This window comes from Nakaseomyces bracarensis, assembly GCF_045282275.1.
Source record: "Nakaseomyces bracarensis strain CBM3 chromosome Unknown Scaff4_1, whole genome shotgun sequence".
Lineage (NCBI taxonomy): Eukaryota > Fungi > Ascomycota > Saccharomycetes > Saccharomycetales > Saccharomycetaceae > Nakaseomyces > Nakaseomyces bracarensis.
In genome coordinates, this window is record NW_027263964.1 from 120,472 (window position 1) to 143,678 (window position 23,207).

The following is a 23,207-nucleotide window of genomic DNA, read 5'->3' on the forward strand; positions in this document are numbered from 1 at the left end:
CCTTTACAAGTAAAAAGAGTCTCTTACAATAGAGAGACTACATAGTTATTTATATTACTAATTTATTCATTTATTTAAGTATCCATGTTCTTTGATATATATCACGTTAGAACAGTATTTATACACGAGAATGAGACCCCCGCCCGAAATTTTTCCTGCCTTTGTTTTAAGCCACTTCCTATTTCGGGAAGAACAACGGTAGAAGTGCCCCATTGTTCCAAAAGACCTCTACCACAACCACTAATCTAAGACAATTGACTTCTTCAATCAAAACATTAATCATTACTTGTAACATTACTTCTTTGTTTAACGAAAACAGCATCCTTCCCCCGCGCATAGAGAGTATAGAAAAGTTTCTATTTAAGAAACTAAGAGACGTTTATTTGCTTTTATTCATTCCAATTCATTTTTCCCATAGACATATTATAAAACTTTAAAATATATGAAATAGAACACTACGATGGTCGAGTCAGATGCGAAAAGGAAGAGATCATGGTCTCTTCGAACGCAGATGTTCAATAAACACCTTTTTGAGAGTTATCACAGTGATAACGTCGAATTAGATGATATTGCTGAAAATGAGGAGGACAGTGGTAACTATGAGGATGATGAGGCACAATATGGTGCAGTCCGTCGAAGAATAAGAGTACCGAACCTGTTAACTAGAATCCTCGACAGCATTCTGGACCGAAGGAAGATGGTACATACGAAGGACGGGAGGCATATTCCTATATCCCTTTACCACAACAATCCAGAATATCAAAGCTTTACATCGGGTAAAAATGATATTTTGCTGGACGAACGATTTGGATATCCATACTGTAATAATTTGATCACTTCTTCGAGATACACATTGATTTCTTTTTTCCCGAGACAGTTGTATGCGCAGTTCTCCAAACTGGCGAACATTTATTTCTTCATTGTTGCAATTCTGCAAATGATACCAGGTTGGTCTACTACTGGTACTTACACAACTATAGTCCCACTCTGTGTGTTCATGGGTATTTCCATGGCTAGAGAGGCATACGATGATTATCGTAGACATAAACTGGATAAGGAGGAAAACAATAAGATCACGAAGGTTTTAAGGTTATCTGACGAAAAAAGGAGCGATTTTTACGGGTCTCAAGATGGAGATATTACCTCAACTGCTCATTTGGCTCCCAACAGTATGAATGCTGCCCAATACAGCCCCGAGTCTATTTCTGAATTATATTTCAATAACTTTGATTTACTGAAGTCAAGATACAATATAGATATTGTTGAGACTAAGTGGAAGGACGTTCGTGTGGGAGACTTCATCCTACTGCAACAAGACGATTGGATACCGGCTGATTTATTACTACTGACATCCGATGGAGACAATAATGAAGTATTTGTTGAAACTATGGCTTTAGATGGTGAAACAAATTTGAAGAGTAAAGTTCCCCATATGGAATTGAATAAATTGGCGAAGTCGGCGTCTGGTCTTGTAAATATTAATGCCCAGGTAACTGTTGAAGACCCTAATATAGATCTCTACAATTTTGAAGGTAACCTTGAATTAACGACACATTCAGGTTCATCAAAGAAACACTCATTAGGACCAGATAATGTGGTATATCGAGGAAGCATCATTCGTAATACTAAAAATACTGTAGGTATGGTTATTTTCACTGGTGAAGAAACTAAGATTCGTATGAATGCCTTGAAAAATCCACGAACAAAAGCTCCTAAGTTACAGAGGAAAATTAACATGATTGTTGTCTTCATGGTATTTGTTGTTGCTTGCATGTCACTATTTTCCTACTTAGGTCATATCATTCAAAATAGAAGGTATTTGAACGGTAATGAAGCATGGTATCTTCTGCAGGAAGATGCTGGTACAGCTCCTACTATCATGTCATTTATCATCATGTATAATACCATCATTCCACTATCTCTATATGTTACATTGGAACTAATTAAGGTTGCACAAAGTCGGATGATGGAATGGGATATTGATATGTACCATGCTGAGACTGATACCCCTTGTGAAGTACGTACTGCCACTATTCTAGAGGAATTAGGGCAGGTCTCTTATATCTTCAGTGATAAGACAGGTACTCTAACTGATAATAAAATGTTATTCAGGAAATTTTCATTTTGTGGTACTTCCTGGATACATACTGCGGATCAAGTGTCCAATAACCAGGAACGCCCACCACGTAACTCTGACGATATTGATGTTGTCTCGATCGATAACAAAGAATTCATCACTAAGCTTGGTTATACACCTACATCTCAAAGTTTACCAACGTTTGATATTAATGACTACCCTGATAGGAAAACTTCGGTTGAATATAAGGGTAATTCTACCGCCAAATACACAGGAAGACCAAGTATGAGATCATTGTATGTACCACGTAAAGACGAATCCGACGATTCCTCATCAAATGGCCATGACGACAATGTTGATCATTTAAAGAGCTCATTTGATTTGATACGGTATATTCAGCAATACCCTAAATCATTATTTGCAGAAAAGGCAAGGTTATTCATCCTCTCCTTAGCTATTTGTCATGTATGTATACCTAAAAGAGCTGACAATGATAAAGAGGGAGAAGATATCATAGAATACCAGTCATCTTCACCCGATGAATTAGCGCTAGTTACTGCCGCTAGGGATTTGGGATATGTTGTATTTAACAGAAACTCTGATGTTTTAACCTTAAAAACATTTCCTGATGGATTTGAAGAATTGCCAAGGTTTGAAAATTTCGAGATTCTAGAGGTAATAGATTTTAACTCTCAAAGAAAACGTATGTCTGTAATTGTTAGAATGCCAGAGGAACATAATAAGGTTTTATTAATTTGTAAGGGTGCTGATAATGTTATCCTTGAAAGATTACATAATAGAGAGGTTGCTTTGGAAAAAATGGATCAAGTTGAAAGCAGTACTAGATTCCGTAAAGATGCTGAAGCTGAATTAGTTATTCAACATAGAAAGTCGCTAGAAAGAGCAGTTAATGATGATCTACCACGTACATCATTAAGAAGTTCTTTCTCCAGAGGACCGAGGGAAAGCTTATCTTTACAGGCTGCTAGGAAGAGTTTATCTCGGAAAAGTAACAGGTACCAAGATCCTGAGATGCAACTAGGTACTATTGACCAATTTCTGCATAGTGTCAAGAAAACCGACAAAGAAATTGATGCTGTTGTAAGCCAGAGCAGGAGATCTCTAGCGAAACAAAAATTGGAGAAGTATGGTCCTCGACTTTCGATGGATTCGCCTGTAATTGACCAGAATAATGATATTAAGAACAATACTTCCACTGTTACTTATGACACAGATTTGTTAGAATACATCGGTAGTGATGCGTTGATTAGTAATGAAGAGTACGTCATTGAGAAAACTTTGGAGGATATAGAGAAATTCTCGACTGAAGGTCTAAGAACACTTCTTTTTGCTTCTAAATGGATTGAAAACAACGAATTTGAACAATGGAGGAATAGATACCATGAAGCTAAAACCTCGCTAATTGATCGGAAGCAAAAAATTGATGATGTTGGTGCAGAAATAGAAGATAAGCTACACCTTGTAGGCTCTACTGCAATTGAAGATAAGCTTCAAGAAGGTGTCTCAGAAGCTATAGAAAAAATTCGTAGAGCTGGTATAAAAATGTGGATGTTGACTGGTGATAAACGAGAAACTGCTATTAATATAGGTTACTCCTGTAAACTGATCCATGACTATTCTACCGTTGTCATATTAACTACTAGTGATGAAAACATTATTTCGAAAATGAATGCGATTTCTCAAGAGGTCGATTCCGGAAATGTTGCGCACTGTGTCATTGTTATTGATGGTGCAACTTTAGCAATGTTTGAAGAAAACCCGACACTAATGTCCGTTTTTATTGAACTTTGTACCAAGACAGACTCAGTAGTATGCTGTAGAGCTTCACCATCTCAGAAAGCTTTGATGGTTTCTAATATTAGAAACACGGATAAAAGTATAGTAACACTTGCTATTGGTGATGGTGCCAATGACATTGCTATGATTCAATCTGCAGATATTGGCGTCGGTATCGCTGGTAAAGAAGGTTTACAAGCTTCAAGATCGGCAGATTATTCTATAGGCCAATTTCGATTTATTTTGAAGCTTCTCTTGGTTCATGGGAGATATAATTACATCCGTACCGCCAAGTTCATTCTTTGTACGTTTTACAAAGAATTGACTTTCTATTTGACCCAGTTAATTTATCAAAGATATACTATGTTCTCAGGCACCTCGCTTTATGAACCTTGGTCTTTATCCATGTATAATACACTTTTCACGTCATTACCTGTGCTTTGTATTGGTATGTTCGAGAAGGATTTAAAGCCTGTAACTCTGTTAACAGTTCCAGAACTCTATTCCATGGGAAGATTGTCTCAAGCTTTTAATTGGAGAATATTTGCTGAATGGGTCTTCCTCAGCACAGCTAACGCATTAATTATCACATTCTTAAATGTCGTTGCATGGGGAAAATCCAGTTTATCCGACAATACTTTATATCCTCTAGGTCTTATCAATTTTTCTGCTACTGTTGCCTTGATTAATGTTAAGGCTCAATTCATTGAAATGAGGAATCGAAATTGGTTAGCATTTACATCTGTAGTCCTGTCCTGCGGTGGATGGCTCGTCTGGTGTTGTGCCTTACCTATTTTGAATAGAACAGATGGTATTTATGATGTCACATATGGGTTTTATAACCACTTTGGGAAAGATATCACTTTCTGGTGCACCAGTTTTGTACTAGCTATTCTCCCAGTTACAGTTGATGTTGTCTGTAAGACGTTTAAAGTAATGTTAGCTCCTAGTGACTCGGATATTTTTGCTGAATTAGAACAGAAAAGTGAAATTAGAAAGAAGCTTGAATTTGGTGCCTATAATGAAATGAAACAAGGCTGGACCTGGAATCAGGACCAGAGCACATTTGATAAATATAAAGAGATTGTGTTCAATCGCTCAAGAACGAACTCTGTGATGACAGATTCTAATCCAAATCCAAATGCTTCAGATCTCGGTATATTGGGTTCTGCTGCGTCACCAACCTCAAATGACGAATCACAGTCGATATACAGTAAAAACTCTGCCTCCTCTTATGGTAAAGGGATTGTAGGTAATGGTTTAAAAATGCTTTCAATGACGAGGCCTACGAGCTCTAACATTTCTGATGAATATGAGGTATTACCAAGTGGAAAGCTTATTAGAAGGAAGTCTCTAGAGTCTCAAAAGAGTGGCGGTGCTGCTAATGGTGATAATATTGCCTCCAAGTTAGGAAAGAAGTTGAGATTCAAGATGAAAGATGAAAACGACGAGGATATCGAGCGTATTATTCAAAATAGAATGAAGGATTTGGAATAGATTATATGATTATTTAGGTAAGTAATTGCACTTAAGTTTATATGCATTTTTTTTTTTGTAATGTAATTAGATAGTAATGAAATTTATTAATGACTTTAAACCTTTAATAGCATCATTTTATTTCTGTTCATAATTCACTCCCAAAACTTAAAATGTAAAAAAAATCAAAAAATAAGAAGTCAGATAACCCCATTAATGACTCAAAGAGTATTCATAAGCTCATCGATATTGTAGTCAAGATATATATTAGACAAAGTGTAGGACTTAGTTTTTGATGGCCACTGAGTAGCTAGGGTCGTAAAAAAAAAATGGGAAACATGTATATGCATTAGTAAAAAGGATTTACTCTATCAAATATTATTATACATAAAACCATCTAACATAAAAAAAAGAGTAACGTAAGTAAAAACAAATTAATGTTTGTTGTTTTATCTCAAAACGTAGTAGTATCTATATATCATTTTTGGACATCGAATTGTATCACCATCCTTCCATCATCAATATATAAAACAATTTATTGGAATGCTATATTTCTGTTAGTCCCAAGGCTAGGAACGAGAAAATCATCATGTTAATATCTATAACCGCTTGATTTTACCACATGTAAATGGTATGGTGATACAGCTTGTATTTGATTTATATGCACATTCAAAAGGTGAAGTTTGAAACAAACGGACAAAAAAGATGTTAAAAGGGTCATCAATAAAAAGGAAGTGAAAGTAAAATATGTGGTTTGTTTGTTTTTTAATATTCTTACATTTAGTTAATTGTTGTGGTGTTTTTTGTTCTTTTATCTCATTATAATTTAGATTTTTCAGTAGTATACTATACCCTGAAAAAAAGAAACCAAATAAACAAATTCAGCCAAAGATCATTCTTTCCAGCATCGGCAGTAGTAGTAGTAGTAAAAATGGCGCTAATATTCTAATCATGTCTCTAAATTCTGTCTGAGCCATCTCATTTTCCGTTCTTCCTCTATGATTGGCGGCACGGCGGCGACGGGCTTCCTGTGCAGCTGCCATTGGGTCTCTAAACCCACCTCTCCTACGGAACCCATTCTGATTTGTATATACACGGAACCCACCTGGCCCGCCAAACGAGAAACTAGCCTGAGGGCCAAATGGCGACCCGCCAAACGGCGATCCAAACGGCGACCCGCCACTGAACAAGAAATCAAATATATCCTCCTGTTGGAACGCGCCTTGTTGCTGTTGCTGGAAGAATTGCTGGAACGGATTAAACTCATCAAACCCTTGTCCACGGCCCATCCCCATCCCGGACCCCATCCCAGGCCCAGCAGCCGCCGCGGCAGCCCTGTCATCTGGATCACGCCCTATCTGGTCATACACATTTCTCTTTTGCGGGTCTCCAAGCACCTCAAACGCCCTATTAATCAGCTTAAACGCCTCGTGTGCCCGCGGGTAAGGGTTCTTATCTGGATGTAACTTAATCGCGAGTTTCCTATACGCCTTCTTGATCTCCACCTCCGATGACCCCTTCTCTATCCTCAGTATCTCATAGAACGCATGCTTATCATGCTCCAGCACTTCCAGCACCACTTTCTCTTGCTCCGCAGTATACGACATCGCTCTTAACTCGTCGGTTCTTTAATATCTTACCTATACAATAGAGCTCATCTCTCCCTCTCTCTCCATCTCTCTCTCTCTCTCTCTTTACTAATATATCGGGATACGCCTCTCTCTTCCAACCTTCAAAACCCTTCACAAGCCCATATTATACTAATAATTACCCGGATATTGTTGAACAAATCACGTGATACCACCTTAACCGTAACACCATCACAACACCATAACTATGCTATCACTATGCTATCACTATGCTACCAACATCAATATACATGTACATCAGTACCTAGCATATCCTTATGCATCATAATCAGTATCTTTTATATAGCCTATATATACGAGATTGCGCTATACCATAATACAATACTGTAATATTATACTATACTATAATAGTATAATACTGTAATGCCATAATAATACTATACTGTAATACTATAATAATGTAATACCATCATAATACAATACTGTAATACTATAATACTATAATACAATAATACAATAATACAATATTGTAATACTGTAATACAATAATCTATGCATCACACAGCACGTAAATACAGCCCTTATACTACAGACCCCACTCTCATTACATTGTAGCGATAACTGTAGCATCTGCTGTAACAGTATTATATTATACTGTACTATAATATTGTATTATACTATATTGTACTATACTATATTGTATATTGAGTATAAAGCAGGGTAATATTATAGTATGCAATATTATAATATACTATACTATACTATACTATACTATACTATAGTAATACAATACAATAATACAATACTATAATACATTCAGGGTAATATTATAACACCGTAGAGACAGTTGTTACAGTATATAGTAACACCATACAGTGCTGCAATAGTATAGTGTATTATGGTATAGTACAGTATATTGTCGTTGTACAGTATATTGTAGTATGATATACAATACAATGACAATACAGTTGGAGAACCGTTGTACAACCCAACACCACGCTGTTTAGTTAGCGGCGGCGGTGCGGGGTAATTTTTTATTTTGTTGAGTTTTGTGCACGTGTTTGTCAACCATGCTGGAGACCTTGTTTGTGACTGTGTGTACACCCTTACACCCTCTTATATTTATATTTATACTTTCACTTATATATATATATTTATATATATTTATATATACATATTTTTGTTGTTGTTACCTAATCCGGTTATGTCTGCCGTTATTTTTCGTCTTTTTCGGGTTTTTTTTCACCGTTTTTCGGGTGTGTGTCATCCGGGTTAGTTGCTCATGTGATTACGTGCGTGTTGTGTGATTGAAAATTTTTTTTTTTTTTTTGTTTCCTTTTACTTCGCCTTGTCTGTTTTGGCCTCTCTCACTCTCTCACTGTATTGTATCATTAACTATTATATTACTATTACTTTATATAAAAGAAGAGTTTTAGTAATTTATGCTTATCTTTGAAGACAGATATTAAAGAACACCGAGATAAACAATTTGTTAAAGGTATGTTTAGTGCTTACCCACCCCCCCCCTGTTTGATGGTATTTTATTGATGAGAATGGATAAGATTACGATTGAAGAGAGATGATAATTTGAATGAAAAGACTATATTATATTATTCTATATTAGAGAGAGAGAGAGGGCGATGGCCCTCTCTCTCTCTCTAATATAATTACAATGTTCAGGAATCCGAGGATATTATTATAATATAGATGAGATGATATGAGATGATATGAGTTGATATGAAATAATGTGATATGATATGATATGATATGATATGAAATGATATATTGATACTATAAACTAAAATGATGAAGGATACTAGAGATATTTCTTCATAAAATACCAAAAATACGATAAAATTGAAAGAAAGTTCTTTTTACTAACATTTTATTTATTATTTATTTTCTTTTCTGTTTTAATAAGAGAAAAAAAAAAAAAAAGAAGTAATAAGAAATTATAATTATAGATGGCCGCCTCTCTACCTCACCCAAAGATTGTCAAGAAGCACACCAAGAAGTTCAAGCGTCATCACTCTGACAGATACCACAGAGTCTCCGAGAACTGGAGAAAGCAAAAGGGTATTGACTCTGTCGTCAGAAGAAGATTCAGAGGTAACATCTCTGAACCAACCATCGGTTACGGTTCCAACAAGAAGACCAAGTTCATGTCTCCATCTGGTCACAAGGTCGTCTTGGTCTCCAACATCAAGGACCTAGATACTTTGACCATGCACACCAAGTCTTACGCTGCTGAAATCGCCCACAACGTCTCTTCCAAGAACAGAGTCGCTTTGTTGGCCAGAGCTAAGGCTTTGGGTGTCAAGGTTACCAACGCTAAGGGTCGTCTAGCTTTGGAAGCTTAAGTGAATTTTCCTAAAAAAATAAAAAAATAGTTTTATTATTATTTTTTTTTTTGTTTACTTATATCCCATTTTAAATCATAAAATAAAAACAAAAACTTTATTAAAAAACAATACTTTTTCTTATTTTTATTAATTAATTTATATTAATAAGAATTCTCACATCTAAATTATTTAATCAATTCTACATAATTTTTTAGCACCATTTTGATTTAATTTTTAATTAAACCAATCCACAAATATATGTTAAATACACACACACATATGATTTTTTTTGTTTGCTAAAAAATCCCATTCAAAAATCACAATTGCTTTTAGTTATCTATTTCATAAGACTCTACGTAGAATATATGCTATTATAAGCACCATCAAGCATAACATCATTACATATTTTCGAGTAGGTATATATTTCTTGGTGTTTGAGTCAGAGTGTACACTGTAAACTGGAATCTTCTTCGAAACAGCCCGCTGCTTATACTTCTCCACCACAGAATCCCATCTATCCTCTAACTCTTGTTTCTCAATAACCTGTTCACCAATTGGCACGCTGATTATCATAAACTTGTCACCACGCTGAATCCCAATGGCATCACTATGTGCACTCCCATCGGACCCTCGCCCCAAATACACAAACTCAACCTCTAGTGACTCCCCTCTCTTCACAGTATGCACATTGGGCCGCACACAATACACTTCCGGCGCAGTGGTCTTCACCTTGTATATCACATTCTCATCACTAGTGTTCCGCAACGTGACTCGCTCAACTCCTTGCACAGCATTAAACCTTAGTGTCTCAGGATCAATCTTCAAATACATTTCTAATGATTTCTACCCGAGTTCTAAATCCAGAACCAGAAAATATAGTCAAAAGACCTCCTTACCTAATACTAAAACACTTTTCAATAATATATTATCCTTAATAATATATATGTATGCCAAGCTTAAACATGGAACCCTTAAAAGGACTAAGATATTAAGGTGCCTGTATACGATTAACATGTGATTACCACGTATACGTGGATGAATCTCGTGATGTTCGTGCTGGTGTATCTTTCATGTGACTATATCGTGTGAAATGTTTTAAAGCGGGAAAAGGAGCCATTTCAAGATTATCAATAGGCTATAAGTGATGTTAACGGTAAGGTTCGATGACTACTTGATCCTTAGAGATGAGGCCGGTAGGAGGTATTTTGGTAGAACGATAGTGATTTTTCACCTCTAATTTAAGAAATGTTGAGGAGTTTGTTGTTTGTGAGGCCGTTTTCAGCGGGTCGGACGGTGCTGCAGAAGGCCAATCCGTTTGATAAGCTACGTGACAAGTCGAGTATCTTGTCGCCGACCATAAATCTCCGGATGCGTGGGAACATGATGAATAAAAGTGCACAGGTGAGTAGTGAGGACCTCCAATTGAGAGAAGAGGCGCTGGACAGTACTGCGACGGTACGTGGTGTGCAGGCCGGTAGGACCGTAGTGGTGCATAATGGTGATACCTCCACAGCACTGAGGAGACTGACTCGTAAACTTGTCTCGAATGGTGTCCCTATGGACAGGAGAAACCAGCGGTTCCATATGAAGCCTGGTAAAGTCGCTGAGTTGAAGCGTTCGCAGCGACACAGACGTGATTTCAAGAAGGGATTCAAGAGACTCATCGAGATAGTTAAGGACGCTAAACGTAAGGGGTATTGAATTGTTTCATATATGAACGCTAGTATATACTATAAACTAAAAACAAAAGAACCATGTACATAAATTTATTATTCGAATATCTATTCAAATAGCATAGAAAACGACTTGTTTATTGTTGTATGATACGATTAGAAAAGAGCTAGATATAAGTAATCAAGTCGATTCTAAGGGACTTTAAGCCCTTTATACTCTTCATTTAAAACACAAAGGTTAACAAAAAGAAGCTTGCTATTGATTGTATAATGTCTACAATACGGTCTGGTGTTGTCACGCTGCTACATACTGCGTGCGGTGCCGGTATCCTGGCGATACCGTACGCGTTCAGGCCGTTTGGGTTAGTGCCAGCTCTATTTATGCTATCATTCTGTGGTATGTGCTCTATGATGGGCTTGTTGTTGCAAGCTAGGATAGCCAAATATGGCCCTTTGAAAAAGGTCTCCTTCTTCACACTAGCACAGGTGGTTAACCCTGCATTGTCAGTGGTATTTGATGCAGCCATTGCTATAAAGTGCTTTGGTGTTGGTGTCTCTTATATGATTGTGGTTGGTGATCTGATGCCGAAGATATGGGCTAACCTGACAACCTCCTCTGTCCTACATAGTAGAGGTTTCAATATCACTATAATAATGGCATTTGTTGTGGGCCCGCTCTGTTTCATGCGGAGTTTGAATTCTCTACGGTATGCCTCGATGATTGCGATTGGTTCAGTGGCATATCTCTGTATTCTGGTTATAGTTCATTTCGTCCATGTTACACCAGAATTGGAAGAGCTTAAAGGTGAAGTAGCTCTGTGGTTGCCTCGAAACGAGCCCACACCACTAACTACTTTACCGATATTTGTATTTGCATACACTTGTCATCATAACATGTTCTCAGTGATTAATGAGCAGAAGAACTCTAACTTCACCCATGTGAAGTTCATCGCGATATTCGCCATTGTAGTAGCTTTTTTTTTGTATATAACCATTGGCACTGCAGGCTACCTAACATTTGGTGATAATATCACTGGTAATATTATTGCATTATATCCTAATACACTCTCAACTACCATCGGTCGAATAGCAATTGTTCTGCTGGTCATGCTAGCGTTCCCGTTGCAGTGCCATCCCGCTAGAGAATCTATCAACAATATGGTAAAATACTATCAGGAAAGGACATCGCCATCACAAGGTAATTATGAAATGACCGCTGTTGATCAGCATACTAGTGTCGAAGAAACGACCCATGATACCTCGTCTTTGAGTTCTCTGCCTACTGAAGAAAAGGAACAAATGGACAACAAGCGATTCCTATTGATAACAACAATAATACTGGTCTTCTCTTACCTATTGGCTATCTCGGTTTCTTCGCTAGCAAGAGTACTGGCTATTGTAGGTGCTACCGGATCTACTACTATCTCTTTTATTTTACCAGGATTTTTTGGTTGGAGACTCATCGGGACAGAATATGACACTTCAACTGGTGGTTTAAAGAGCACTACGAAATTATTTAAATACTTAGGTCTCGTCATGGCATTTTGGGGTGTGATTGTCATGATAACGTCATTAATTGCATCGATTTTTTTTGGTGCATCGCATTAACCATTTGAAGAACTCTATTAGACATGTATTGTCGTTTTTCTTGGTATTATATATTTTGACTTATATAGATACTATTGGCATTAATCATATCATTGTAACACTATTTAAACCACATACTAATTTTATTCTCATTATGAGAAGAATATATTTTCTCCTTTGTATTTTTTGAATTGTTTAACTTTGGTTCAAAAACATTAATTCCTATCACCTAAATGCTTGATAATATGAGAGTTAGATATTAACAATTAGTACCACTGAAAAAAAGTATCATACAAAATATGCACTAGTTTACTCTATAAATTAAATAATGTTTTTCTACTCATATAAAATCTAGAAGATGAAAGTTTGCCCTAAAAAAATGGGGACCAACCATTGAATATTAAAGCCAGTTTGGATTCGTCAGTAGCTTCATGGATAAGTGCTTCTACAGTAGCCTCGACGCTCAATCCATTGCGTCCCAACTTGTCCTTTACACCCTTAAGGGCTCTATAGGATTGTTGGTTTTCATCTTGCTCTTTCTTAAAATATTTCTTTTTCGACAAGTTTTTTAATTGGTCCGATAAGTTTTTACCAACATCACTAGGACCTTCTTCTAAAAGGTATTTATACTTTTTAAATGGTGAGACTACCCAAGAATATAGTGGATCCCATTTCAATATATTTAGGATACACATAACCTTTTCGGCGTCCCTACCTAATAATGCCAATACCTGCTCACACGTCTTTCTAAACAACCCTTCTACTCCAGTGATTCCAAACCCATCCACAATATCTCTGGTTAATCTGAAGGGAACTAGTTCAGGAATTCTCAGCATTTTACCTTGGTCGAATGCAATCCCCAAATCAATATGTACTGGCTCACCACATGTTGTATCAATAAGGATATTATTAAGATGTCTGTCACCGAGACCAAGTATATAGCCAACAATGGAACTAGTTGCAACACCTTTAGTGTATTTTTTTTTAGCAAGATACCAAGAATTAGGATCCATAAATGAGTTGAAAAAGAAATTTCTGAACTGTGGTAATATTTGAGACGTAATTTCCAAGTATTTCAGGATCCTATCATGGTCACTCTTAGATTGAACATCTTTCATTCCTCTTCTAGCTTGTAGCCAGGTATAAGTATCAGTCTTATGTAACTCTGTAAGTATATTATGGAGCGATAATGAGTTATTCACAAATTCTATTAATCCAGATTTAGGTCCTAGGGGTATAACATTGTAAGTCCTAATGTGAAGATGCTGTTTTCTCATCTCTTTATCCTTCCTTATGATCTTATTGACTTGTTGAAATACCTGTTCCATGATTGCGTCTTGACGTAAATCGTCATTCCCATATTTTATAACAACTTTATGAATTTTACCATTTGATAATGTGAAAGTTACAATTTTAGGTAGTGATAATCCTGTTGAAGTTACTTCAACTTTCTCCGAAACTTTAATAATGTAATCTCTACTAGAGCTGTACTGGTTAGAAGATTTGACTTCTACTGGAACTGTTGGTAACGGAAGTCTCTTTGATCTTATTGTCTCAATCCAATATCTTCCAATTTCTAAACAATCCAAATTAATTTTTGTACTCTTACCCTTAACCTTCATTTCTGCGAGTAATAAGGTCTGCTCACAAAATTCCATAATATCAGTAATTTTTTTCCCTGGTTCTTCTGTTACCTTACTTTCTCTGATCTGTTTTATGAGAAAGTTAGCAGCTGTGATTTTCTCTTCAATATTGGCTTCCAATCGATCATTGTACTTCTCATATAATTTCATATTTATTATCGCGTAACCAGAATCGTAGGGTAGTTTATACAAAATTCTTTTTAGCACAGCCCATAATTGCTTCTGAAATATACTTTTTTTAAGAGATAACTTTGAAGTCAACTGGTTAACCCAAGGTAGATATTTCCAGGTTGGAATTTGAGCTATTCGTTTGGATAAGATGCTATTTATATCATCATCTTCATCATTCTCGAACCACAACCCACAGAACCGATCCAATACGTCATCATCAAAACTAGTAGTTAGCAGTAATATCTGGATATAATACAATAGAGTCTGAATGATAAGTTTCCGCTTTACTGTCTTGAGACTTTCGATAGCTTCTCGATCATTTTCCATGTGCACTTTTAAGTTATGGTAATGCTTCTGACCCTCGACTATATCTTCGTTCGCTAATTCAGAGTTTTTGACCAGTTTCTCAATTCCTTGGAGCTCTTTTTTAGTTCTTAAAAACGACTTTTCCTTTTCCAAAAGCAAGTCATTTTCATTCAGTCTACTAATTTCACTATCCAGAAATATCGCGGTTTGATAAAGCACCTGTGCTGAAGTTTGATTGTACTTTATATCAACGTCCCAATTATCTATATATGATTCAAAGATTTGAATACCTGTCTTAACTTTGGATTCAAAACTCTGCCATATTAATCGCGACCGAATTTCGTCATTCGTAATGAAAGGCTCCAATTTGTTTTCTTTATTTTTTACTTCTACTGATAATAGGTCTGATAATATTGATATAGATGCTTTAGTTTCTTTTGATTCCCATAGTGCTAAGGCGGTAATATACTTCAAAGCCCTTTCACAATTTCCTTTTACTGATATATCATTATCCATAGTTGGAAGCAGTTTTTCAAGATGCATAATGCTAGATAGAGAGTCTTGTACAAACTTATTTTCAACTGTGAATTTTGCCTGATTGAGTAATTCAAAAATTGGTAGTAAAGTTTTATCATGGTTATTCAAATACGCCACAGGCTTCTCAGAAAACACTTTTGCAAATTGATATCTACATTGCAGGTTTATTCTATAAGCAGAGTATTCAGTGAAATTGAGGATTTCATGATCTTCCTTTATCAAATTAGAGTAAACACCAATATCTGTACCAGAATCCAACATTTTTGAATAAACATTTCTCAAAATTATATGTTCTCGAACAGCTTCAAACCATTGAATATTCTTATCAAAATATCGCTTGCATCTAACTGTACTTGATATAGAGTTCTCGATTAATGAAATTACGTCATTATCTGAATAAATGAGATCATTTAATAGATTATAGAATACCTTTTCTTTAGAATCTGGGGTTTTTGACTTAGGAAGTTTCCAAAGGCCCAATTGAAGATTCCATCCATATGCACTTTCGTTTAATTCTTCTCCAGCATTTGAACAGATAGCGTCGGCAATTCCATAAAAACCTCCATAAGTTAATGAATTTATCAAATTTGGTAATCCTCGATCATTAATTTCTTTATACTCTGCATCAAATAAGGCGCTGTTGATTTTCAAAGTTTTTGCAGAACAGGGTTCTATGCTATTTAAAGATTGAATAACACCTCCTAAGGTTTTTGGAGCAGGTAACCCAGCTAAAAAATTAATGTCATCAATACTCTCATAGATTCTTCTTAATTGGTGAATACTATAGTCTTTCGAGGACGACATTGAAACCTCCTCAAATATCAATAGAGCAAACTTGTTATCACCTATATATAACGCAGCGTTAACAATATCTTCTAACTCTAATTTGCTGTAGAATTTCTGATATATCTTGTAATTTTGACGGTCTCCCGTCCTAATCAACTTTATAAACAGCAATAGATGCCTGATTTTTTTACGCGCATCACTGGTATTACTCAATTCATTAATGTTATTCAAAACTTCTGTCCAATTGGGTATTAATCTTCTTGAGTCTACCTGCAGCGCTGAAAGAAACAACAACCTTGAAACATATTCTGAAAATTCAACAGATATATCACACAAAGGTGCCAAATGTAATACTTGAGGAATGTTCAACGATATCTGGAAGATAAGGTGATGATTTAGCTCTACAAGCCATTTTTCGTAGCTGTTTTTCTGTGAGAATATTATTTGCTGGATGTTTCCCACTCCACTTTTATCTGTATCATTAGTTTTTAGGTCCTTTAGCATGTTCTCATCAAAATTGGGTAGTAAATTACTTGTCAGAAACAGAACAGAATTATTTTGAAATAGTTCAGGATATCTGTCATAGCATTTTGAAGACATAAGATGAATATAAAAAACTTGTGATGTCCATATGAATTTGAAATCAGTTCCAGTCGTGGAACTAGCAAAAAAGGAAAATATCGATTTAAGTAATGTTCTATAATTATCGTCGTCAAAATCAAACACTAACTCTACATCATCAATATCACTTGATACCATCACCAAATCATCGACTTTGACCTCGATATCGTAAAGTACTTCAGGTTCTTTAGAGATGAAATATGCAAACCAGACTGAAAAGCTCGATGAATTAAAATATGACAAATCTTTACATTCATAAAAGTAAGAAGCAGCTTTTTTATTGGTATATAATTCATCAGTAATGGGATCAAATTTAGGAGCTTTAGATATTAACAAACCCAATATTTTCAGTTCAGATTCAAAATATCTACCTTCTTCAATAGTGGCTATTAATCCATAAACCTCTTTCGAAACTTCCCCAGTTATTAATACATCACCACAGAAGGAACAAACAGGTGACAAATTGAAATTTTTAATAACAGAATTATCAAGTACCGAGAAATTATATACAGAAATACCAGCTTTAGTAACGTAGGTCAAAACATTTAAGAAAAATGGTGTTAGGCTTTTACCCCCAGCTATTAGATCTGGAGTGAGCGCCACAAATAATCTTTTGATCAATTCGAAAACATATTCAGCAATCTCTTTGTTCTGTAAAAAATAAGAGAACCAATTCAAAAAGTCGGTAAAAAATGGTTTATGGAAAAACTCAGATGAAAAGTAGAGTAATATGAATTGTATTTCTCTGAGCAGTTTGATCTTTTCAATAAATGAGTTAGCAGATTGAAGATCAGATAAAACCCATAATGAAAGAATTTTCAAGTCTAGTAAAACAGACTTTCTTTTAGGAATATGCTTTTGAATTGTTAAAATTCCGATTTCAGGATTAATGCTTATTGGATATTTGTAATTTGGTATGTAAAAATCATTTTTGATGAAACCTTTTAAAATATCTCCACCAAGATTAACTCTCATCAAAGCATCTGCGACAAAGGAGAATGTACCAAGATCTATGAAATTAATTATAGACCTAAGAATCATCAAATATTTTCTATCCATCAAAGATTCAAAATCTCCTGTTAGATTTTGTCTTAAATATCGAAAAACACCTTCTTCTAATCCATTATTATAAAGTGATATAGGAACAAGGACATGAATCGAATCCATAATAAGCGATCTTTTATCTTTAATGGACGTAATTTGAAGCTTATCAATGATCTTATTTTTATCACCAGTAGAAAAAATCATGGCTGTAATATCTGGTAGAAATTTTTCTAGAAATGCACGTTTAGATTCCATCTGAAAAATATCAGAAATTATTCTTCTAAAGTAACTTTCATTCGAGGTAGTATCCTCACAATTTGATACGAACTGTACGAGGATACTATACTTACAGAGGTTAAAAAACGCATCAATACTGCCTTCAAAATTTTCTAATACCAAGAATTCAATTCCCCGTTTCACATACACATAAACATGTTCTGGCACAAAATATTTTGTCAAATCAGAAACCAGATATACAAGGTTCACAGAACTTCTACTAGCTAGTGACACCATTGAAAGACAATAAAAAGCTGAATTTTCAACACTCTGAGGTACAGGTTCAAAAAGATTTTTTAAATCAGAGATAACCGTAACTTGATTTTTATAGCTCTTTCCTTCCATATATATACTCAACTGTGGTAATAGGTTAATAATTTGTGAGACAGGAAGCCTTTTTAGGCATGATAGCAAAATGCCATATAGTTGTTGTTTATTGAACCTTATTAACACTCCTTCCATCTTAAACTTTTCGAGTAATGCAATAAAAAGTCTGGAACAGCATAACAAGCTGCAATGAGAACCAAAGTTTTCAGACCTTATGCTTTCGACTATCCAACATAAAATATCATTACAATCTGAGTTTAAAGCCTCATTTTGCGATTGTGTCCAAACGTTCACTGCAACTAATAAAAACCTGGACAAATATTCCATTGAAATATCTGAATATTGATAAGACGAGGATAATAAAAATGTAGCAAAAAATTGACTTAAGTCCTCTAAAACATAAGGAGGTATTAATCCTATTCTAGTTTCAAACTTAATCAAAATTATATCTACTACATCAAATATATCATCCTTTGACAGATTTACCAAAACTGTATTAGTTACGTGATGTAGTATTTTGATATCATCGAGTTCTAAATCTATTATAATATTCATCAGAATTTTTAAATCGGAGCAGAAATTTTCTCGCAACCTACTATCAATAGTAAATAGACTTAACATGTCAGTATCATTTCGAGTTTTTTTAGTTAAGTTGTTGGCGTATTCTTCAGTAAAGGCTGATACAATATTTTCTGCGTTTTTAGCAATTAATGATTCAGCTAATGGTTGTTGGCTATTTTCATGTCTAAATTTTGATAAGGCTATCAAAATTGGTTTATATTTTTTCCATTCAAAATTTGATAACAAACCAGAATCGAGTAATATATCATTGATAATATATTTTATATCCTCACAGATATTACCTTGATTCCTTTTTTCAACCACGGAGTTTATATTTAATAGGGCAACTAATAGCGCACAAGTTTGTTCATAAGTTTTGCTCAGGCTTCTTATTTTAGAAACTAAATCGATAATTAGAGAGTCATCAATAGGGAAGATCTCTTGGATTGCATTTGAAATCTTACTATTGTTGCTTTTCTCATAACTAGACATTTTATTCATTAAAAACATTCTTTCATAAGTATAAGATTTCCAAATAATAAAGTTAGTCTCTTTTACGTATTTAGAAGTAGAATATAATCCATTTTTGAAGCTATTGTTCAAAGATACAGCGGAATGATCATTCTTGGGTAATCCTAAAAACAAACTCAACTGCGAATATAGCGATATCCCTATAACACAATAATCAGTATCCCATATTTCCCATTTATTACATATCCAGTCTGTAACCGAGCGGCAAAAATCTGTGTAAGAATACTTTACGAACCCCTTTACAGCCTCGTATAGACTGTTCCAGAAGTAAATACTTTCCTTGGATAAGGTAGTTGGTCCGTTTATAGTAGGAAAGCTTAGTAAATTATTGATTGATGTCTCTATTTCTCGTTTGTTAAGAACTAAAGCTGGCGAAGTAAAAATTAGGGTAAGAACCCAGCATGCAAAGCGCGACGACGTTTTATTTTTGATGAACGGTAATAAAAGTATCACAAACTTGGTCTCACTCACACCATCAATACTTGGTAAATAGTGGGACAGGACACCAACTAAGCAAATTAGGACCCAATTAGTTAACGTTTCCTTGGCAATATTGCTCAGTAATTGCTGAATTTTTTCTGTAGTGACAATGACAGTGTGCAAATTACAGTAGAAGACATATAATTGGTAGCCAATAATCAAAAGTTTATTACCTTTGGATGTCGAGAGAAGATTATCAATAAAATTAACAAAACTTTGAGAATGAACTAGTTGATAAACTAATTCACTTTCATATTTTGGTTTTTTAAATAAGCCGAACTCATCTCTGTCTTGGTCTGTTTCATTAATATGAAAATATGCCTCACACAAATGGTAGAAAGAGTAAATACTTAACCAAGACATGCTCTCCTTATTAATGTAGAAAGTCTGGAAATCAAGAAAGTGAACGTTAGATTGATCCTTACCTTGTAATATATCACTAAGATCAACTGATTCAGGATCATACTCTCCGTACTTCTTAATTATGTAAGATTGCATCAAAGTTCTGATCTCATTTGAACTCTCCAGTTCATTTCTAATATTTTCTTGTCCAGGCATGTAAGGAACTGTTGAACAGAAAAGTTGACCACCAAACAGATCCAAGTAATAAAGCTCTTTTCGTATGCCCTCGTTGTTGGTCCCTCCAATTCTTAGATATAACGACCATGTTTCTTTAATGAGCAATTTACAGCCAAAAATGTCATCACAGCATCTTTTAGCTACAAGTGTTGTTACAATAGAAACCAATAATAGAGTTATCGGCGTTTCGCTCCTCTGTAATTTTACGCATTCGACTATAAGGTTTCTTAGATCACGACCAACATTTTTAATCTCATATTTTTCATGAACTAATAAATTGTACAACATGTCCAGAGAATCAACCAATGCACGGTTATTTACTTTGTCATTTATAAGTTTTGATATTATCTGCATGTCTAGCTTTACCATCTCCAGCCATATTGAAGGTGACAACCTCAATAAAAATACATCAGACTTAGTTATAGTCAGTAATATGTGCATCGAATCAATCAGAATAGGTTCGATGAGTTCCTTTCCATAGAACGAAGCATTCTGTATGGCTCCTAGCACAATCTTTATCTGAGAATATTTAAATTGAGATATTTTACAGCTGACTAACAACCTTATTGTGTAGCTAATAGCAGATACTCGATTAGCGATAATAGCTAACTTCTTATCTCCATCGCCGAAGCTATCTTCCAATAAGGAACAATACGCATCCAACTCCGCCTCTAAAACCTTAATTAAAACACTCAAAAGTGGCTTTATAGACTCCCGTGTTATAAGGTCTGCATTATCTTTCAGTATACTTTGAAGCTCCTGTAAACCTGCATTTCTATCCTTAAGTTTACTCGATGAGATTTGATCCAAAATCAACCACGTATTTTTCCCATCCATTTAGAAATGCCTCATATCCTTAATACTTAGTACGTATTGCCAATATTGGATAAAATAAGTGTAATGAGAGCTCAATAATAACTAGTACCAGAATACTAGATAGCTTTCTTTGCTCTTCTCTGCGTAGGGACGTTATTAGACTATTATAGTCTGGATAGCGTTTTGTCATTATCTCGGGAAAGGCTCATCACCGTAACGAAAAAGCATGGAGAAACAGTATATTGGCCATCGAAAACAAGCTATTACATAAAACACTCAAATGTATTATTAAAACTGTAAATTATTAGATAGAGATATAGAGAATATATGTATTTATTTAAAGAAGTTCATAAATAAACAATGAATTAGAACAGAAGATGAAAAAAAAAATAAAAAAAAAAAGAAAATAAAAACCCAAACCAGAATAAAGATAAATAATATCTTACAAATCAATCAAAACACTGGTTGTTTAATTGACCAGCTCTTGGAATCCTTCATACCGTCAATAATAAAGTTTTCAGGACTTTCATCTTTGGATATACTTTCTTTCTCTGTACGTAACTTTTCCCTTTGCGATGGCGACAAGTGGTTCCATTCTCTTTTCTTCTCCATAAACTCACGTTTATCCATGTTGCTGAAATCTTGCATAGAGTTCTGCATTTTCTTTTCACAAGTGTGTCCGTCCTTAACGTGGTAAGCAGATTTGTTTACAGCATCCTTTTTCTGGACGTTCTTATTGGAGTAGTATTCATCTTCAATTTCTTGTATCTTTAGAGCCTCAATATCGATGAGATTAACACCTTTCTCGTTTCTGGCCCAACCACTACCACCATGTAAGATATCGTCCACACACTCTCTAGGAGAGAACTCGCCAGGTCTTGGATCCCACGGTAGTTGGAAGGTCTTCTGGTATAAGGTGTCCACTAGGGGACTCATGGATGCAGAAATTGTATTCGTGATTCTAGATTTACCCCCACCTGACATGAAACTAGTACCATTACCGCTGTTACCTGAACCATTGTTCGAGAACAAACCGCTAGGATTTGGAGACCCCGAAGGAGACATATCATTACTGTCGAGCAAACCACTGAGTTCACCGCGGAAGTTCGTAGACAACTGTCCAGAGCTAAAGCCCTCTGGGATTTTGAAATCATGATAATTACCCCTGGTCATCCTCATTTTCAAAGTAACGTTTAGGATTGAGTTAACCTTAGAGTCACTCAAAAGAAATCTATTGGTAATGGGCGACTCATCCTCCCTGACATACTCCGCGACGTTAATCTTCACTGTACCTAGAAGGATCTTACCAGAAGCTTTCTGTGAGTACGAGGAGTTGATATTTATGTTGTTAGCCATAGATGTCAGACTTGGATGTAGCTTCAAACTCTGCACACTGGAGTCCAAACTAAACCTCCTCATGTCAAAAGTGTTATCCAACGCTTCCTTCATCGAGTGATGCTTGGTACTGCCATTCTCTCCATTAACACTCTCCTTCTTGTCACCTTCCGCCCCGCGGTGCATAGAACTTGTACTGCTATCACGGTTATGTTTAGAACCAGCCGAGTGCCCATTGCTTACCCCGTTACCCTTGCCATCCGGAAACTCAAAGTACACCTCCAGGTACAGAACTTTGGGTATAAACTTCCTGTGCTTGTCAACAATCAGTTTCAAGTGCATAGGCTTCTCGAGCTTATAATTCCACTGTGCCCTGTGTCTCTTAATGGCTACTTTATTTGTGGTACCCTTGTGCGCAGTAGAGACAGCCTTCGCCTTACCATCAGCACCCATAATCGTCTGGTCAGAAGTACCAGTACCATCCTTCAGATTCCACCGTATGTAACAGTACCCACTAGACTGTGGAATATTCACAAGCTCCTTCACTTGGAAGTCCAAAAGAAACTTCGGCTTCTTATCCTTCCCAACTTTACCAATATTCATATCAGAAAAAAGTCTTGTACTCTTAGCAACGTGAGTCTATATTTCTTAGA

General features: G+C 35.5%; 8 protein-coding genes across 8 annotated transcripts; 4 read left to right on the top strand and 4 right to left on the bottom strand.

Annotated features, from left to right (window-relative positions):
• Positions 1-460: 460 nt before the first annotated feature.
• Positions 461-5,371, top strand: DNF3 (aminophospholipid-translocating P4-type ATPase DNF3; the record flags this gene model as incomplete). Its single annotated transcript, XM_071050875.1, has 1 exon — positions 461-5,371. The coding sequence occupies one exon, from the start codon at positions 461-463 to the stop codon at positions 5,369-5,371; it is 4,911 nt and encodes a 1,636-aa protein (XP_070908087.1).
• An 860-nt stretch (positions 5,372-6,231) lies between these two features.
• Positions 6,232-6,957, bottom strand: HLJ1 (type I HSP40 co-chaperone HLJ1; the record flags this gene model as incomplete). Its single annotated transcript, XM_071050876.1, has 1 exon — positions 6,232-6,957. The coding sequence occupies one exon, from the start codon at positions 6,955-6,957 to the stop codon at positions 6,232-6,234; it is 726 nt and encodes a 241-aa protein (XP_070908088.1).
• A 1,946-nt stretch (positions 6,958-8,903) lies between these two features.
• On the top strand, positions 8,904-9,299 carry RPL32 (60S ribosomal protein eL32; the record flags this gene model as incomplete). Its single annotated transcript, XM_071050877.1, has 1 exon — positions 8,904-9,299. The coding sequence occupies one exon, from the start codon at positions 8,904-8,906 to the stop codon at positions 9,297-9,299; it is 396 nt and encodes a 131-aa protein (XP_070908089.1).
• Positions 9,300-9,623: 324 nt separating this feature from the next.
• On the bottom strand, positions 9,624-10,112 carry RNJ42_00708 (FFAT motif binding; the record flags this gene model as incomplete). Its single annotated transcript, XM_071050878.1, has 1 exon — positions 9,624-10,112. One exon carries the CDS (start codon positions 10,110-10,112, stop codon positions 9,624-9,626), a length of 489 nt encoding a protein of 162 aa, XP_070908090.1.
• Positions 10,113-10,526: 414 nt separating this feature from the next.
• MRP21 (mitochondrial 37S ribosomal protein bS21m) lies at positions 10,527-10,982 on the top strand (the record flags this gene model as incomplete). Its single annotated transcript, XM_071050879.1, has 1 exon — positions 10,527-10,982. One exon carries the CDS (start codon positions 10,527-10,529, stop codon positions 10,980-10,982), a length of 456 nt encoding a protein of 151 aa, XP_070908091.1.
• A 242-nt stretch (positions 10,983-11,224) lies between these two features.
• On the top strand, positions 11,225-12,562 carry AVT5 (amino acid transporter; the record flags this gene model as incomplete). Its single annotated transcript, XM_071050880.1, has 1 exon — positions 11,225-12,562. One exon carries the CDS (start codon positions 11,225-11,227, stop codon positions 12,560-12,562), a length of 1,338 nt encoding a protein of 445 aa, XP_070908092.1.
• A 350-nt stretch (positions 12,563-12,912) lies between these two features.
• Positions 12,913-21,240, bottom strand: TEL1 (DNA-binding protein kinase TEL1; the record flags this gene model as incomplete). Its single annotated transcript, XM_071050881.1, has 1 exon — positions 12,913-21,240. The coding sequence occupies one exon, from the start codon at positions 21,238-21,240 to the stop codon at positions 12,913-12,915; it is 8,328 nt and encodes a 2,775-aa protein (XP_070908093.1).
• Positions 21,241-21,672: 432 nt separating this feature from the next.
• RNJ42_00712 (uncharacterized protein) lies at positions 21,673-23,157 on the bottom strand (the record flags this gene model as incomplete). Its single annotated transcript, XM_071050882.1, has 1 exon — positions 21,673-23,157. The coding sequence occupies one exon, from the start codon at positions 23,155-23,157 to the stop codon at positions 21,673-21,675; it is 1,485 nt and encodes a 494-aa protein (XP_070908094.1).
• Between the last annotated feature and the right edge of the window lie 50 nt (positions 23,158-23,207).